The following is a 19467-nucleotide window of genomic DNA, read 5'->3' on the forward strand; positions in this document are numbered from 1 at the left end:
TGCATTTGAGTTGTTTTTTGTCTAATTCCATTAAAATCTTATGTATACTTTGTGTTCCAGGTCACATAATGTCCGAAAAATAAATCGCCTTCATGGCACGTGACAAGTAGTTTATTAGCAATCTTCTGTGTCTCTTCCTCATTTCGCTTGGGTTGTCTTACCTTGCAAAAGTGGGCCCCTATTGTTATCGATTAAAATACCTTTTCGGCCGCTTAACAAGCATTTGGACACCCTGATTGACTTTCTTTGGTTTGGGTTCAAGAATAGTAAACAAAGTACAAATTCGTCATTTTTTTTTGTTCTTCGATGACTCCTTTGCGGATGTTGGCTGTTTGAAAAGCATTTATGCAATATTTAAGGGAGAGTTCTAATTTCTACCTTCTAGTATTGATGATAATTACCCTGCGTTACCGTGTGTTAACAAGAAGAACAATATTTTTGTTTTGCAAGACAAGAGAATTGGACACTAATAAAAAAACAATGTGGACAATCCCGACCCTCCTCATCAGGACAGTGCCAGAAAGTAATCGTAAACGAGGTACATCTCATGGTACAAACAATGTTTAACATGGTTTAAACTATCCATGGTTTATGACATGGCATTTTAATCTGATCTCTGCTTGAACCCCACTCTCGGAGATATTCATACTTGTCCTGGGCCTTCCGAGAATTGCATTTGGGAATGTGACCCTTTTAGCGGAATAGGACCATTATGAGAGTGTGGGATTAGAATTGAGGTTCGAGCACCACTTTGTCCCTCAACATGTCAAATCGACATTGCTGACCCCGTGATGCCTTTCTGGTGAAAGCAAACCAGCTTGGTTTTCCAAGACGGGTATTCTTATCACTTTGATACGATCATTTTGCCACAGAAGCCATTTGTTTCCGGGAAAAAATCCGGCTTTATTGAACGTTTAAGGGTTGTATCCTTCGAAAACCCTTTAGTTTTGGATTGACTGAAAGGCCAATAGTTACAGGGATTGTGTTATCATGGTTTTTTTAATCATAAAGAAGCTTACATTTTTGGAAGATTTGATTGAAATGGATCATATTTCTAATATCTTTGCCGAATCATCTCTTTTTCAAAGCAGAAAGACACTTCTTTCCAACGATCAAAACCAATCCAAAAAATAATAATTCTTAATCATAATGAAAAATCTACTTTAACCACAAGGCTGATTATTGCATGAACCCTAAGAATATCTGTAAAAACGTTTTTTATCAATACAAAATGAGTGAAAAAAATTGTTTGTAGTACGCTACTTTCCAACGATCAGAACCAATAATCTTTCCTACATGGAAAGAAATCCATATTACCTGTGTTAGATATTGGTATGATTGCCTTAAAAGATTATGTGTCAAGACCGGAGAAAATTGGGGCTGAACTTTAATTTTTTCTCAATGGCCGACTCAGTTTTCTTACATAAGTGACTTCCCTGGTTCGATTCTCGTCTCCGACCTATCGCTAAAGGAAACTTTTAGACACAGAAACAAAACGTCTCGATTGGTTAAGACGATTCATTCGGGGCAGGAGGCAATTTGTTAAGGTCAATGAACCTCTTGGTGACATACACTACATATGTCAAGTCGGATGTTCCTCAGGGCTCCATTTTAGGTCCCCTCCTTATTATCATCTTCATTGTAAAAGCTCGATGCTGAGGACACATAATTAGTTTGTGTTAGGAATAGTTAAGATTCCACGGGTTTGGCAGAGGTCCTAGATTTAATCTAAACTTGGATTGTTGTTTGAAACAAAGGGCCTGGACGGCCGGAAATTCCGCTCCTTGCCCTTTGTGTTGACATCATGAGAAACTCAACTTGTACGTACATGTAGATATGAACACATGATCAAAACGCCATTCAAGGGCTAGCCAGTCAGACCAAACAGCTCTAAGCCGTTGGGGGATGAGATATCATGTGAACATAAACTTAAATGACAACGATATTTTTTTCTTCTTCAACTATTTCGGGATCACATTTCAATGTGATACGGAAACGACATCGGAAAAATGTGTAATATGTTGGCTGTATATAGCTCCACCCTCTGACTTTGATAACCAAAATACAAAAAAATACAAACCAAAATCAACTAATTTAAGCTTGCCAAAGCAATCATTCTTTTTTGTGCGGTCTTCTGATTTATTTCGTGATTGATGGTTGTCCATGAATGTCGGCATCTACAACGTCTTGTCCTGAAAGGTCGGAGAGAATTTAGCACCAAGATCATTTTGCCATGAGGATGCACCCGCCGGAGTTTTATTTCGGAACTGGCTTCATACGAAAGAACTTTTCCATTCTTTTGCGTTGAAATGCCGTAATTCAAAAGGCTGGGTTAGAAGCATGTAATGAGAGTTTTTCATTACAAAGACCACCAAAAAGATCGAAGAGGTGATCTTTTACCTTCAGCCACCTCAAGCTTACTCCATCTCATGAAAATAAAAAGGATGGAGATTTTCGAGCTTAAGTGCGGCCTCGCAAAATCTTTACCATTTTCTCGGGACTTCCTTATCGCTACTGGAAATGTAAGCCCCATCACTTTAAGATGGAAAATTTAGATTGTGTGATCATGCTCGTTTGATTTATAATCCACCAACAAATTGCAGAACCGGCTAGCCCTTTAATGCAACGTCAATCAACGTTTTTGATCCAAAATGTTTCGTTGCATCACTGAATATTCCTCAATTCCAACCTTTTTCTTCCCTTCCTATTCGAGAGTTCTTTAATTCTTGCAATGTTTCTAACAAAGCTACTTTGAACCTGTCTGACATTTGGTTAGCCTTTTTTGGAGCCCAAATAGGCGAAACAGGTTCCAGATGTGGCGAAACAACCGAATTGTACAGAGTTAGCATCTTGATATTATCTCTGGACTTAAACGTCCGATAAACTCAACTACAAGTTTGCACAACTTTCCCCACCTTCCAACCTGTATTGTAATTTCAATTGCAACTACAATTTCGTGCAATTGCAATTGATTACATTTGGACCAATGTAATTGATATTTTTCAAATATAAATAGCAATCACATTCTCACACACATGACACTTTTCACACAAGTGCTTTTAAAATATATTTTTTTTGTATTTGGGGTGCTAGGGTTGGAGGGGAAACCTCGCCCAGCCAGCGAAGCTAGCCGTCACTTCATCCGTATAAAGTTCCGAAAGGCAGTGCCGTAGTCCGTATCAGATTGGTTCTCCGTCTGTGGGTGTGGTTAGCGTTTAAAAGTTTCCTTGAGAAAGGTCGGGGAGGAGAATCGAACCGGGGACCTCTCTCATGTTAGGAAACTGCGCTAACCACTACACCACGTCTCCTTGGCTTTTAGAATAATTCAAAGTAATGGGGAAGGCATTAACATGTAGAGACTATGGCTAATATGCTTGGAGATCAGTTCTCCAATGTGTTTACAACCCCACTGAGTTCAGAAGCAACAGCTCATTGCTCTGAAGATGAGTCTGTTGAGATTGACAAGGTCAGTCAAGTTGAGCGTTTAGATGATCTTGTAGTCACAGATCAAGATGCTTTAGAGGCCATCAGGGACTTGAGGCTTTCAAGTTCTCCTGGTCCTGATGATGTGAGATCACAGTTTCTGATGAGATGCTGACTGGTTCTTGCTCCTGTTTTCTCGTACTTGATGCTTTGCATCTTGGATCAGGGCAAGTTCCCCACTTCTCTGAAGGTAGCTCATGTTGTTCCAATTTTCAAAGGGGGAGATAAGTCACTCCCCAGTAATTATAGGCCAATCTCTCTCACTTCGAATATTGCGAAGGTGTTTGAGAAGATCATGAAGTCCAAACTTGTTGAATTTCTTGATTTTCATAAAGTCCTTCCACCTAGCCAGCAGGGGTTCCGAGAACATTTTAGCACGGTTATCCAACTCATTGAACATATAGAGCAGGTTATTGAGGGGCTAGAGAGCCAAGAATCAGTTGATGTAGTTTTTCTCGACTTTGCCAAGGCCTTTGATAAGGTAGATCATGGTCTTTTAGTTAACAGGCTCCATGAGATTGAGATCCAAGGGAAGGTTCTTAATTAATTAAGAAATTTCATTAGTAGAAGGAAGTAATTGGTTGAGATTGGGGGATCCCTTAGTGACAGACGTGATGTCAAGTCAGGTGTTCCACAGGGCTCCTTCTTAGGGCCTCTCCTTTTTATAATATTCGTTGCCCCGCTCCAAAAGCTGACGATATAAAGCTAGTTTCTGGTAGGAATGGCCAAGATTACACTTTCCAATTACTTGCAAAGGACCTAGAAATAATCTATTCTTGGTTTACTAAGAGTAATATGGCCCTAAACGGAATAAAATTCCGCTCAATGACGTTTGGGTCCACCCCTCAAAATACTCCACTCGTAGATAATGGAGGTAAAGATATTGAGCAGGTCTCATCTATGAAAGATTTAGGTGTAGTCCTCCAAAATAATGGAAAGTTCGATGAGCATATCCAGTTGAAGGTGAGTAAAGCTTTTCAAATGTGTGGTTGGATATATCGCACGTTTAGATAGCATCACGATGCTTACTCTGTACAAGTCGATTGTTCAACCACATCTTGAATATGCTTCACCCATTTGGGGTCCAATGAGTTCAACAGGTTTGCAAAAGGTCGAACAAGTCCAAAGATGTTTCACTAGGAACATCACAGGAATGAGAGAGCTCTTGTATTGGGAGAGACAAAAAAATGGGACTGTACAGTGTTCAGAGAAAGTACGAAAGGTATATGATACTGTACGTCCTCAAAAGCATCCATGAGCTTTGTCCCAACCCAGGATTTAGGGTCAACTCTAGTGACCGTATAGGCTCAATGTGCGTTTTGAGAGCACCTTCAAGCAATCGAGAATCCAGACTAGTTCGAACAATGAAGTCCACATCTCTTCTTTCTCGGGCTACTTCATTGTTTAATTTGCTTCCCTCCAATATGCGTAGGAAATACGTCGGTGTTGTCGATTTGGTTGCATCTTTCAAGTCACACTTGCACAAATTTTTTGATAGCATTCCAAATCAACCCTACATTCAAGGACTAGCTCGGTGTGCCAACTCAAATTCGTTGGTAGACACAATATGATATAAATATATAATATATAAAAAATAGACGAATTTTAACCCTTCATTTTAATAACACTGGGGATTACATTCCCTGTAGCGCTTACATAAGCCCGTGAAAAAACAAACCAAACCAAAAAACAAAAAATTCTTAGACATCCGTCATCGTTCAGCAAACCAAACCTTTTGTTTCTTTGATCTGCTCTGGACAAATCTATCTTATCAAGTACCAGAAAAAATCGAGCGATGTTCAGCAACGCATTTCTAAAAAAGACAAATGCAAGTATTTTCGTTTCATTTTAACATAACGGGTGCGTCAGAAAGAACAAGACTTTAGGACCAAAAAGTTTGAAATGGTCATATCTTTGTCAATAATGAGCAGATTCTGTCGAAATTTCGTTGGCGAGCTCTTGTGACACTAGTCAGTTTAAGCTATAAATCAGCCCTACTCTTGGCCTTCATACATGCCTCCTGATGTAACGGAACGCAGAATAATTGTTGAGAGTTAATGGGGAGTTGAAGCCCTTATAGGTGCAACCATCAAGGCTTTTTCAAAGCAGAATTTTGTTTTGTAGGCTTTGGTTGTAACTTGCAACCAAATTGAGTAATATAACATTGCCAGATACAGAGCAAAGTTTGACCTTTGATCCTTGATCAAAAATTGGTTATTCACGGCCTTAGAAAAGGCCTTTGAGTTGTTAGTTGGGAGGACCAGCGTCCCGTCGTATTTGAGTAGAAATACTCCGCCTTGGTTCTCCCCCACTTCTAGCTTATAATTTGCAATTCTACTTGCCATCATATCTACGTAATTGGCCGCAAAGAAACGGAATTCTTTTTTATATCAGACAGGGTTGGACGACTCCTTTGTTTGTTCTAGGATCCCTAAAGAAAGAAATATTGATCCACCTTTATTCACACTCTTTTCTGGGGCCTAAAAACCAATTTTATTGAAATTCTAAGGATTGTGAACTGGTTTTCAGCTTGATCAAATGCAAATGTCTTGTGGTCTGAATGAAAGATGATTGCGCCAACATCCACGCCTTTAATTGTGAATAAGATAGCCTTAGAGCAGACAACAAGAGTGGTTCACATTTATTCATCAGTTAGAGGCTTTCCTCGTCCTAAAAATTGACCAAATGACGAATCTGATGATTTGTCCAACGGGAAACTTAAGAATTTCGAACTGACACGCCACCACCCATAAATGTCATTCTGGATTTCCTTCTAGACGTTTTTCACTCCTCGTGGGAATCAAAAAGTCAGTAAAAGTTCACAACAACCCATCATCTAAATAAAAAATCATCTTTCATAAGCTTTTTCATGCCAAAAAATGCACTCCAGCTTCTCACAGTGACCTTAAAAACTTTAGATTCAGGAAGAGGACAGCAAAGGCTTGCTGATTTGGCATTTGCCGTAATCATAATCAGGTTTTGAAGTTTTATTTGTTAACATTTACTTTGTGTCTAACCCACATCTGTCCATTTATTTTATGTTTTGTATCGCTAACTCATTTACTTCCGGATATAGAACAAAAAGAGTTTCCAGTGTTGTTCTTTCTGACGCACCGGGTACAAAGCGTCATGAAATGTCTATTTTCAAAACTTTTCTTAAGAAAATATGATTATAACACCAACAGCGCTATCTTAACAGTGAATGTAAATTCTACTAAAATCACAAAACAATTTCATATAATTCCTAAGGGTAAATTGTAAGCAAAAATTACAAGAAAATTTCCAAACAGGGTCCGTAAAACAATTGCCGTTGGTTAGGGCCAGCCAAAATGTGCACATAAATATGATCTTTATTGACATCAAATTTGCACAAAATTTTGCAAATAAACTTGTCAAAACATAGGCTCTGACTCTTTCTGGGGGGCTATAAAGGCTATTTCTACCTTCCAAATCAAGCAATAGTCAATGAAAAGCAAGCTTCTGTCATAACTCTCAGCACAATAATTTAAAAGTTGCAGAAAAATGTCAAATATTGCTGACAAATTTCAAAATTTGCTGATGCAATAAATTTGCAGAAAAATCTGGGATACGTAATTTATTTTGCCAAATTTGCAGGATGCGAGTTTTGGCCGGCCCTACCAATGATGTATTATTTTGTAAAAAAAAACCTGTTTGACAGTAATTGAATTACAACTGAAAAGTAATTGAAATTGAATTTGAACAAGTTTAAAACAGAATGATTGTAATTGAACAAGTTTGAAGAGAAAGCATTTGTAATTGTAATTAATTTCATTTGTAAACTAATTGGCATAGGTCTGCCTACCTTCAACTGGATATGCTCATCGAACTATTCACTTTTTCTCTTTGAAGGAGCACTACACCTAAATCCTTATTGGTCGAGACCTGTTGGATTGGCGATGATATGATTAACATGGGAAGAGCAAGTTCTTTTAATGCAGTAAACTCTTTCAAGGCCTCTTGGCCAGACTCTCGTCGAGTTGCAAGCACTCTCAGACCACCCGAACTTTGATCCAATCAAATATCTTGGTGTCAACCCTATCATCCTTTGCTCCTTCCATCAATCAGTGAGCTTTTCCCCACTAACCCATGATTTCAAGTCCACTCTGTCTTCTTCAAAGACTCCCGTGGTTGCTCCAACACCTACAGGACCTTCAGGATAACTCAAAGGCTTGTCGGGTTGATGACGTACGATGTGGCTACTAGCTTCATGTCTCACCTTCCAAGCACATGGGCTAATGAAATCTTTCTCTCACTTTCCTCATGTGTCCGCTTATGAAAAAAACCCACCGAAAGGCGGAGAGGACGGAAGAAAGGCCCAGAGTGGTTCCCTCTCACTTATAAAGGCCAGATCAGCGGCCTTTCCTGTGTCACTTCCCCATTGGAACATGCATAGAGAGGTACGCCATTATCCTACCTTAGGAGTAGAATCGTCGTGAAACCAAAAGCAAAACCAAAACCAATCCCGCACTCATAGAAAGTGAGACAAACATCCAGTGATTGATTGTTTGGAACGGATCAGAAATTGCTGAATTTAACCCTTAACCCAATCCTTGAGGTAGGCGCTTTTTTCCACACTAACATTGTTTCCTGCCTAACACTAACTATCTGATGATTTAGCCTCTTTTTTAATACATAAGGACTCAAGACATCTCTTCGAAGAGTGAACTGAAACACAGCTGAGGAAGATTTTCAATTCATGAAGGAGTCTGACTCGCGGCTATGCTTTTAGATTTTGATTTCAATTAACTAATATGAATGAATAAATCTAGCCAGAAGACAATATCTCTAGACGGATAATATAAACAAATGATGTTATTCCTTAAAATGTCTGAAGTAGTAAAAAGCGAGAAAAACGAAGGTCTGCACAATAATCTTTATTTACTGCAATGTAGGTGATGAAAAGGATGGTCTAGTTGATTTTTGAAGCTCATCATTGGATCGCCTTAACTATAAATTTGGCTCATGTTTTTGGGTAGTAAGTTATTTGAAGGGGCCAAGTGATGTAACACAAAGTTGGATGACGAATTTCCACCAAAACAGCCCTTAAGGTGAAATAATGTCACATCCTGTGCCACTTTAGTTGCTATTAGTCATATAAAATTGTCAAAACTGACTCTCATTCCACTGAAGTGCATCAAATTTCCATTTTGATCTTCATTTTACAATTTTGAGAGACACTTTCTGCTCTTTGATAAACATATTTCAAAGAAACGAGTCAGTTATTTTATATGTACTGTTTTGCATCCTGTTTTGAGCGAATCCCTGACCAATCCAACAATCTTTGTTGGAGGAATTGGACCTCTCTATGAATAGACACAGTCATTCTTGGGGTCATTCCATTCAGTGATCAAGTGCTTAATGTCCAAAGTGACAGTAATTGTGATGTTTGTCAGAATCATTAGTGACACACGATGATCAAGAGGCATTTTTGGGGGGAAGGACAAGCGTTACTCGGGAAAAACGGGTAGACGCTCGTCATTTTCCGTTCAATACATGGCCTTTGCAAGGTCTGGTGGTTTTATCAATGATTTGTAGATGTTAGTTTTTTTTTATTGGTTTATCGTGTAATTAGCCGAATCATCTAAGGTCATGTTAGTTTCAAAACCAAGGGCGAGGCATTTTTGATGGCAATCCAAAGTATATCCTTCCATTATAATGGCGATAAACTCGAGGTTACTTGGTACATAGAACCATATCTGTTTATAAATTCATATTGTGCCAATAAAAGTTGATTGTAAAATTATTCTTTTTTAAATAGAGTAAAAAAGATGTATCAAGCGCTCCTCCTTTTCTAATTCCTACAAGAAGACTCAATTGGTGAACCTTAACTTTGTAAAATGATGATGACTTCATTGTTAATTTGGCTAGGACGAGAAATATATTCTTGAAGACAATTTGTGTTCTTATATAGCCTCAGATCATTAGTCACCGGCATCTTTGACCAAGTGGCCAAACATAAAGATTGTTGGGCTCAGAGACCCATTTTAAGATATCTTAAAAACCTTTATGTCCTGAACACTAAAAAAGGTGTCTCTTCTTGTCCATTTTCCCACTAAGTGTGAGGCCACGAACAATATATAGTCATTGTTTGTTGACCCACCGCTTCGTTATTATCTGTCGGTCCCTTTAACCCACGTAGAACAGTGAAACAAGTCAGTTATGAAATCGCAAAAAAGAGCAACAACAAAAACTTAAATGACAGCAGTCATTAATCACCCTTCAGACCAAAATATGAATACTCAAAGAAAAGCTACCAGCGATATTCTGTAAGATTAACAATCAACCGAATGTTGCCCATCTTTGATTGAATGAATGTGAGCTGATCTAGTTTAATCTCAAGCTCACGGAGTTTCAACCAAAGCCAAATGAAGGTTTCTAAAAAAAATCATCGTTGTGTGTTTGACCCGTTTGAACCATCTACCGGTCAAAGCCCAAAATCCACAACTTGAAGATGATTTGCTTCTCCAGGGTTCATTTCTCATTCCATGTTCTCGAATCAGACGACAAAGAAAGAGGCCCTTTTGAATGCACGAAGAGAGAAATTGCTCGAGGTACATGTACATTGGCCTCTAATGGTAATGGACTCATTTTCCTCTTGAACTAACTCGCTGCTATTCGTGGAGAGATAAATTGCCAGAGGTTCACAATAGCACCTGAGATGGTTGTAACATGCACCACCTTCCTTCCCTCCTTTGATGGCGTGGTCATCTCGTGCTTAAGACAGATTATCCGGACCTATTGACCCTTGGATTAGAAACTAGGGCTCGATAGCACAAAGACCTTTTATGAACAAATTCAGACCCCTCCCCCCCCCAAAAAAAAGATGGTTTTAGTCTACACAGCCGGCACTGAGAAGGTCAGATCCAAGCTTGAAGACAAAAATTGAGGCCTGAGCAAAACACCCGATTACGTAACAATTCAATATCGTTCGTGACAAGATGCAATAGAATAGGATTATCTGAGCGTATAATTTGCTGATAGCCTTCTTTGATGGTAGACATGTGGATCTTAGAGGCATCATGGAAGGTTTGAACCTATGGATATTTAGATTCAGTCGATAAATTTCACCTTCGTCAAATACAGGGAGAATCATTATGAGTAAAGATGGGCAATATCTTTGTGAGTAATGACGGACTGATTGATTATCTGTCCACTCAGACGTGTGCTCTTCCGATCGATCGATCGCGGTACCATTAAACAATATTCATTAATCAAGGGTCCTGGACTCAGTTTGGACACTCTTTTGAATAACACGGAAATCAATTTTCAATTTCGGAGGTATTCAATTTTGTATGTCTGATCTTTCGTTCCATCTTTGAATATTTCGAGGCTTAAAATTGGGCTCGTCGTCTGAATTGGGGCCATCTTTTTTGACTACAATTTGTCGAAAATAACGGAGAATTTGGGTCCGATATTCCGTTCTTTTTCTTTCTATCACACTACGTACACGAAATATGAAACAATAAAAAGCCTCTGTTAGTTCATTGAATATCGGTTTTCTTTATTTCAACACCTATTCAATTCCGTTCACAATGACAAGAAGATTTCCTCCAAGACACCTTTGGCGAATAAAAATTCGATGGCTTTATTCGACTTCCAATTCCATCCAGTTCAGATACACGCCGCTAAAACCATACAATGGTAGTCGACTACAGTGGGGAGAGAATGATTGTATAATAGGACAAGTTTGTGCTAGGCATTGACACAATCATACGCTTATTTCACCATTCAGGTTGCCCTCGACCGGCCTTACAAATCGGCGACATTATGTAATGACTTTAAGCATTCAGTGAAAAGCTGAATCAAGGGACGCGTATTCATGATGTGAGATGACTAATGTTTCGTTCTGTTTTCCTTAGGAACTGATCACATATGTATTTCTCGTCTTGGAGGAGCTCTCAAGTGAAACCTGGAAGGTGGCATGATGCCATCTTCGCCCCATTACTCAACATGAGACTGCAAAGCTATTTAATTGCCACTCTCTTCATTGTCGGACTCGTTCCGAGGTCGGAAAGTGTTCCCCTCCACCCACCGCTTGGTGCACCCCAAAATGGTGCCATGATGGCACAAAGGTAATGAAAACCTTTTCTTGTCAAAGTGCCCCGCTAACAGCATTGTTAACCAAGTGAAAATGTGCCTCATTGTCGCCCCCTAATTGCATTTCCAGGACGGCCTTGGAAGACAACGAAAACGCTTTCAAGGTGCCTTTTCCTTCGTCACCCGTTGGATTTCGGTCCAATGGGCAGGGCGAGGAAATCAATCTACTGGAGTACTTGAGACCTCAGATGGCCGTCAAAAGCCACCAGAAGGCCGTCAATGACGACGACGAGGAGGTAAACGTCAATCAGGATACAGCACAAGACATGGAGGAGCTGCAACGTCTCCTGGAGTGGCAAAGGCAAAGGCAGATGATCCTGAGGAGTCTTAGACCGACGAAGGGCCTTCAGCAATTCGGGCATATCCAGAAATTCGGCGAACCTAGCCGCCCGTAAGTACTGATGGGCCGGCGCACAATTGGACTAGAGATCCAGAGAGAGCAATGACGTCCCGAAATTAATCTAATTCATTAATCCACTTGTTTTGCTGGAGATATGGCTTTGACTGAGGAAGCAATGAATTACAAAGTCCCTAAAAGAGATAAGTACATTCAGGTTCATTGGATGAATACGAATTTGGTTACTTTTTTTCAAATCCAGCTTCCATTGCCTAATGAGAATGACTTTTTGCTCTCTAGAGCTCGGAACGGGACTAGAAATTAAGGTGTAGACACGTGTACAGTTAGAACATGAGTGTCTTGGGTCATGACAAGAACTTATAAATGTCTAGTTTAGACAACAGCTGTTGTGTTGTTGCAACATTAATTGCTTTGATGGAGAAATTGTAACTTTGAATGTAAAGAAATACCACAGAGCTTTACGTTTGGCAGTTAATTGAAAGGAAAGTTTGAATAGTCTTTGAGATGACAAATCAGAGCGATCGAATTGTCTATGTGAGCCCAACCTTGCTCAACTGGGTCATTAACAATGGAAATATTCGCTTTGCTGTCAAACTCTTTTGACTTTCGACAACTTTTTTGGAATTATATTCTATGCCTAAGGTGTGAAAGTACAGAAGAATGTCCATTTGTAATCAAAAGTGCACAAGTAATCTTGAAGTCACCTGAAAAGGAACTAGCACTTCCATCAACAATTGTGCAAATTGGCCAGGTGATATTTCCAAATTCCAGTGTTTACTACTATGAAAATCAATGTCATTCAAACAATAATCTGGCTAGTCAGCTCGCCAAATTGAATTAGTTGGTATACCAGATATCATATGAACCTAAGTTTGAATGCAAAATTACAGGTTTCCATGTTGAAAAAGTGCTGCGCTAGTCTTGCATCCAAAGGCCATTATGCACAACTAATTTGCCTTCTTACAACTTGAAAATATTAATCTTGGCCAAACAATCGAGTTGAGACTTTGATCGTAATGATCAATTGGGCGTGCGAATTTTTATTCTAACCCAATTTTCTGCGAGCAATAACAGATAGCAAAACGTGACCATATTGTCATATTCAAGCGAAAAATTACATGATGAGCGTGCTGGATGTCTTATCGATTGGTTCAAATTGTTTCAGTATTCAAAAGAAACTTAGGAACATTTGCCAATAAAACTCCAATCATTCCCCATATGATTGAATCAGTAATCAGTACACTCCAAGTAGGGTACCAATCGATCGACATCGACCACTTTAGTCCGACAATGAATGGATGATAAGGAGCACCTCAAAATCCCCTTTAACAAGGCTTAACCTGTCATCTTTTTATGGCTTGGCCTTGTGAAGCACACAAGCGCTTCCAAAGGCCTGGGTCTAAATCCTAAAATAAACACCTATATCCGATATATCTGACATTGCCAAGTGACAAAGGCGAACAACTACGCACGTCCTTAAGGGGTCCATCCAAAATCTGTCCCTCGACCAAAGGAACATCAAATTCATTCAGGTTGGATTTTTATCTTTCCAGGAAGCGCCGTGGATCCTGTTTGTTTCACGCGGGTTTGGCTCACAATTGTGACTACAGGGACGTGGTTGGGGCCGTGAATGCCATCACTCATTGGGGATCGGATAGTGGACCCGGTAAACGACGACGAAAGCGATCGATTCAACAACACGCCACAGACCAGATCATTCCCCGTTGGAATTGAGATCTTGGGACACCATACAGTAACGATCGACTTTAGGAGTCTTGTGGAACCAGGGTGGAACTTCATCAGAACACTATTTTATCCAATGCTGACAAGATGGAACGAACTATTTTGTCTAATATTATTTATCGGTAAGCTCTTTCCTTTAATTTTTTTTTTCAAGATTGTAAATTTAATGAGATGGGGTCCTAGTTATGGTAGTGTAAATTCAAGTGAGAATGCGTGGTTTATTTGTGAAGCGAGAGGAAATATTTTTTATCAATGGAAACCTAATTGGAAGGCTGTGGTTTGGGGTATTTTTATGTCAATCAATTGTGGTGGGGCCGTCAAAAAATGTGTGTAATGGGATTCAAATTGTTCGAGTCAAAATTGCTGAAAAATACCAATTTGAGAACCGAATATCTTGTGTGAAGGAGAAAATGACAACCTACTTGGTTAGCTTGTTTTATTTTCATGTGAGATTTATTTACAATTAATGCAATTTTTAACTTTTCAAGAATCGTTATCAAAGTGCATGACAACTCATAGATGGTTTGCTCAACCTTCAGATTTAAAATCAGGCATTTCATTTCATGCAGCAAAATATTCTTTCGAGATTCACAGCAGCATTAGTGCTAAAGCAAATCTTTTGAACTTCAAAGTGTTTCCCGAGTCATTCAATTTCGAAATAATCAATGTGGTGGACCGTCCAAATTTAGTAAGCTCGAATAAATTCACTGTGTATGAAAATTTAAGTTAGCGTTAAAAAAGAAGAAATGAAAAGAGCCATTGAGAGGGACAGTGCCCTTAATGAGACCGGACTCGGGACCTTTCCAAACGATTCTGGCCTCTGGTGAGTTTTTAAATCGCTCGCACCTCTGAGTAATGACTTGGGCGTTACCCAGGATGAGCATTTGCTCAGCACTTTAGAAAGTGTAGTTTCATACGGGTTAACGTCCAAGTCCGTAACTCGAGCTTTAAAAAACAGGCCTTTGGTCTCTTTCTTAACAACCAAGTAAAATACCCGAGCCCTAACAGACTCGAGTCCAGACTCGCCCGGGCACTACCACTAATCGTGTTTGTTTCCGACTTTTATTGCAGAATGAGCCGCCTTACGAGCCCTTTATCAGGTTCTCATCTTCGTAACCAGCTTTCTTCATCTTGTTCTTAAGTGGATTGATTGATTTCCTAATCCATCCCCTATCGTTGTTCTCCCAAGTTTGGTTCATAAAGATGTTGCCCACGCCCCCCCTCCCCCCAAATCTCCTTGGATCACTCTCAAATTGCACTCCATGACGATTTTGGCGCGTGCCGATCCTCCCAAATGGAAAACTGAACTGGTTTTTGAGCGACTTTGACAAGAGCAGAATTGGTGGACATTTACACGTTGAAAGAATCCCTTTTTGTTGTGTTTGTCATTAACTCTATGCCATTCTTACATTGCATTCACGAATTTGAAATATAACATCAACAAGAGAATTGTTTAAGGATCACAAAACAAGCATTCAAAATGAGGTGTGTTATTTCCAATGCCCCTCGCTTTTGCAGAGGTAAAAGGAACCTGAAAAGTAGTTCGATTTATTTGGAAATTGATTCTCATCAACGAGGTTAGCCACTTTTCCGTGGTGTGAGAACCTTTCTTACTCAAAGAAGCTGAGCTAACCAGTGCACCACATCTCCTCCCTTTAAAGGTGAATTTTCGGCACCGGGGTTTGAGCCCACGACACCTGGGTGGAAGATTTCTGCCATCTTTGCACTGCCTCTTAAAGCTACACTAACTTTTTAAGAGATTCATTTTGTCGATTGCCTTCATTGGGCATGGTTTTTCAGTTTAAACAGTATGAAACTCTTTTCGTGATCAGTTGAGTCAATAAATAAATTTCAAAAGTCATTTCGGCTCCAATGCCAATTCAAAGTAAAAAGTAAAATTTACAGTGCCATTAACATTCACAATAAATTGTTTGTATTCTGGAATAAGCTTATCGAGTCCACATGCATTTGTTATCAATTGCCTCAAAACTGCCGAGACATTTCTGCAATCCACTTCGAAATGCAGGAAGAACCATCATGACCTATGTCAACCTTGTCCAAATAACCCTTATGCGGCATTATAAAAATTTCAGGCTAGGCAAAAGAAGAGGATATTGATTTTAAGGTTGAATTCGGCTTGGGTGGGAGCCAAATGAACAAGGAGAGTGATCTTTTTTTTTCTTCTGTGCTCTATATTTTTTTTCAATATCAAATTGGCAAGAACAGTTAATATTTTTAAACATTTCACGCATCATGCTAGTTCAGGTGTGGTGTGTAATCAGAAACGAAGGATTTTTTTGAGCAAAAATAGGTTGTGTAAAATAATTGTGCATTAAATTTGCCTCTAAATGACGATATATCCGGAATGAAGCGACTTTGTAAGCGGCGTCAATTCATAAAATACAGTGAAAAAGAATCGGGATTTTGAAAAAACGACGATACAAGCAAATTCATAATAAAAGCGGAGGAAACGATATAAGCGGGTTCCACTGTATACTGTTCCATCCAAAATGATATTTCCATTCCAGCAATGGGATATCGAACTACTTATCTAAACTCATAAATCCTAAAATTGATAAAAAATGTGGAAAATGAAAACTTTTGCTTACAAAATAATATTGAAACATCAAAACCTTTTTTGATGTTTTCGTATAAATGACGAGGACTGCTCAAAGCAGGGAAAAGCAATCTCCTTCTTTTTTTCTAAATAATTTCATTATGCGTCCATTTGCAAATGTTTGCGTTTTGACTACATTTTACACTTTTTGGCCGTTTTCATGAGCCAGGCATTGTTTTGAGTGGACTCGGTCAGTGCCAAAGAAATGTGGATAGCAGTGAAGGGTTCATATCAAAGTAAATAGGATTTACGGTCTCTGGTACAATACAAACAGTTTGCCTGAGATGCAAATCTCAATAGCGTTTTTGCCTGAGGGTAGAAAACAAGCTTTCCTATAATAATTCACTAGTACACTAGAGGCCCTGTTAAGGAAGTATGTGTACCCTTTTAACAATGTTTATTTGTATTTCTGCTTGCATGCATGCTTCGCCTTATTGTTATGCTTTAATATGCATTTTTCTGCATTTTTGTTTTCACATTTTTTAATCTTCTCATGCATCTTAATGAACACTTGCCAAATTAAAGTCCAAATTTTTGAGCAGCCCTCTTAACGACGAACTTTTTCATGACCACTCAAACTACCAGTACCAAGGGCAGGTCAAAAAATCCACTCTTCAAAAGGTAATTCCGTAAATCTCACGAAGGAAGATTACACTTTTAATTTTCCCAGAAATACATCTCGTAATAAAAAGGTCTTCAAAATGATCTTCTCGAAGATCAAATAGTAATGCAAATAAGGCTGGTACAAAGAGTGATCGGAGTACACTTTGGAACATGAAAGTCACGCGTAAAGAAATATGAATACCAAGATCATTGGTCAGCAACTAATTGCGATATATCGTCTTTCGCTCTTCTCCAACCTGAACCCGGTTCAAAGACCAAATAGAGGGCGAATTTGAGTGTTTTTCACATATTTTGATGCTTTGGCTGAAATAACTTTCTCTTGACATTTTGTTCAAATGTCACATTTTTCCTCAACTTTGACCTGGAAAACCACTATTTGATCGATTAATTTTAAAAATTAAAACATTAATGAAAAGTGAACTAAAACATTTTTTTACATTCTGTATACTTCTGTCCAAGTTCTCCACACGGAAGACGAATCGGATAGCACCTCCATGAATTGAAAATTTTACCAAGTCACCAAGGAAGATGTGAAAAGATCATAAATTAGGTTTGAAGTTTAATATACGGAATATTCATTGTGTGCCCTATTATATCAGAGTGAGAAAAAGAAGAAGAAATAAAAGGTATTTCACGTTTTCACTTCTCTCTTAATTCTCTTGGCAAATTCTTCATTTTTATCGTTATTTCAATTTTATAAAATGACACCCAAAACATCACTTTCAAATCCGCCCTCTAATCATCATCCTCACCAAATGATGGTTTGAGTGTTATTCGATTACTTGGTGCTCAAGGGGTTCCATTACATCCAAGACAATCAATTTATTCATTTCAAGTCTTATATTGTTCTTGATATTGGACCTATCCTTATCATTATGGCTTATGAATAATGATCAAATAATGCGACGATTTATGAAGCAAGTCTTGTAATTGGAACATCCGAAACCCGAAAATCACTTTTTGAAAAGTTTACATTAAATCAGAACGATGCTTGACTCGGATCAATCCATTTCTTTCCATTGGGATTAATCTTCTTCGAAAGTTTAGCATTTTCCAAGAGTGACTTCGCTCATATTTTGCTCCATCTTCAAAAGCAGAAATAAGAAGATTTTTTTTCAAGTTTTACAAGCTACACAGCTTCCATAGGTTCGACAAAATTGTCCCAATCGAAGAAAGTCAGATCCTCCGGAGGAAGTTAGAGTTTTGATATTCCGGTGATCATCTTGCTGGCAGTTTACAAAACATTTGTGGACAGTTGACTTGCGTTGTGTCTACTTTAAATGCAAGAATGAGTTTTCCTTTTGCCACGAGGATAAAGCATTTTTTTCACACACGCTAACATCTTGGGTCAATATCAGAATAGAGTTTGCTTCAAAAATCCGAAAAAATTGAAAGTGATGACAAGACCTCGAAAAAAGGAGTGAAAATATGAAAGAAAGTTGTGAAAAGCTTTAAAGGTGTAAAATGTAATAACCAATCTTTTGAAACACAAAAAATTGTGAAATTTGAAAAAAGATCGTTTTTAGCCCCTTTTAGCCTCTAAAATGCATTTTTTCTGTTACAAAATGACATGCACTCAACTGCATTGCATGGTTACCCTTTGTATTTCTCATTTCAAATACAAGAAATTGAGAGATTTGTTCAAAAAGAGTTGCAAACTAGCAAAAAGGCTGAAGAGCAATTGGAATCCAATAGTTTTGGTTAGCCTTCAAAGAAAGTTGAAGTTAATCCAAGGTAGAATTAAGGCCTCCGTTGAGACACATCAGTTGAAAAAGGAAAGTAGAGTAATTCAGGAGGTAAGATCGAATCCGAAGTCATTTTCTCTTATGCAAAAACTCTCAGAGAATGATCAAACACCCTGAAGGGCCCTTTGAGGTCAATGGGGAGGCCATTGATAATATAGAGTCTATGGCCAACATACTTCGAGATCAGTGCTCTAGTGTGTTTTCAACTCCAAAGATTTTAGGAACAACAGCCCATTACTCTGAAGATGAGTTTATTGAGATTGGCAAGACTTGTCAAGATGAGCGTTTGGATGATCTTGTAGTCGCAGATCAAGATGCTTTAGAGGCCATTAAAGACTTGAGACTCTCGAGCTCTCCTGGCCCTGATGGTGTGACATCTCAGTTTCTGATGAGATGCTCACAGGTTCTTGCTCCTGTTTTCTCGTACTTGATGCGTTCCGTCTTGGATCAGGGCAAGTTCCCCTCTTCTCTGAAGGTAGCTCATGTGGTTCCAATTTTTAAAGGGGGAGATAAGTCACTCCCCAGTAACTATCGGCCGATTTCTCTCACTTCGAATACTACGAAGGTGTTTGAGAAGATCATGAAGTCCAAACTTGTTGAAATTCTTGAAGTCAATGAAGTCCTTCCTCCTAGCCAGCACGGGTTCCGAGCACATTTTAGCACGGTTATCCAACTGATTGAGCATTTTAGAGCAGGTCAGTGGGGATTGGAAAGGCATTAGTCAGTTGATGCTGTCTATCTTGATTTTGCCAAGGCCTTTGATAAAGTAGATCATGGCC

At 38.8% G+C, this 19467-nt stretch overlaps 1 protein-coding gene across 2 annotated transcripts; it reads left to right on the forward strand.

The window, feature by feature from the left end:
- The first annotated feature begins 7786 nt into the window (after positions 1 to 7786).
- Positions 7787 to 15151, forward strand: LOC131878179 (uncharacterized). 2 transcript variants are annotated; one of them, XM_059224089.1, is made up of 5 exons: positions 7787 to 7901; positions 11364 to 11576; positions 11672 to 11992; positions 13513 to 13824; positions 14774 to 15151. In XM_059224089.1, the coding sequence occupies exons 2-4, from the start codon at positions 11377 to 11379 to the stop codon at positions 13691 to 13693; spliced, it is 702 nt and encodes a 233-aa protein (XP_059080072.1). In that variant the 5' UTR covers positions 7787 to 7901; positions 11364 to 11376; the 3' UTR covers positions 13694 to 13824; positions 14774 to 15151. The 2 variants fall into 2 exon arrangements, with proteins under 2 accessions (XP_059080072.1, XP_059080071.1); XM_059224088.1 differs by having other exon boundaries at positions 7853 to 8059.
- The last annotated feature ends 4316 nt before the right edge of the window (positions 15152 to 19467 follow it).

The sequence above is a fragment of the Tigriopus californicus genome, chromosome 3 (assembly GCF_007210705.1).
Source record: "Tigriopus californicus strain San Diego chromosome 3, Tcal_SD_v2.1, whole genome shotgun sequence".
Classification (NCBI taxonomy): Eukaryota; Metazoa; Arthropoda; class Copepoda; order Harpacticoida; family Harpacticidae; genus Tigriopus; species Tigriopus californicus.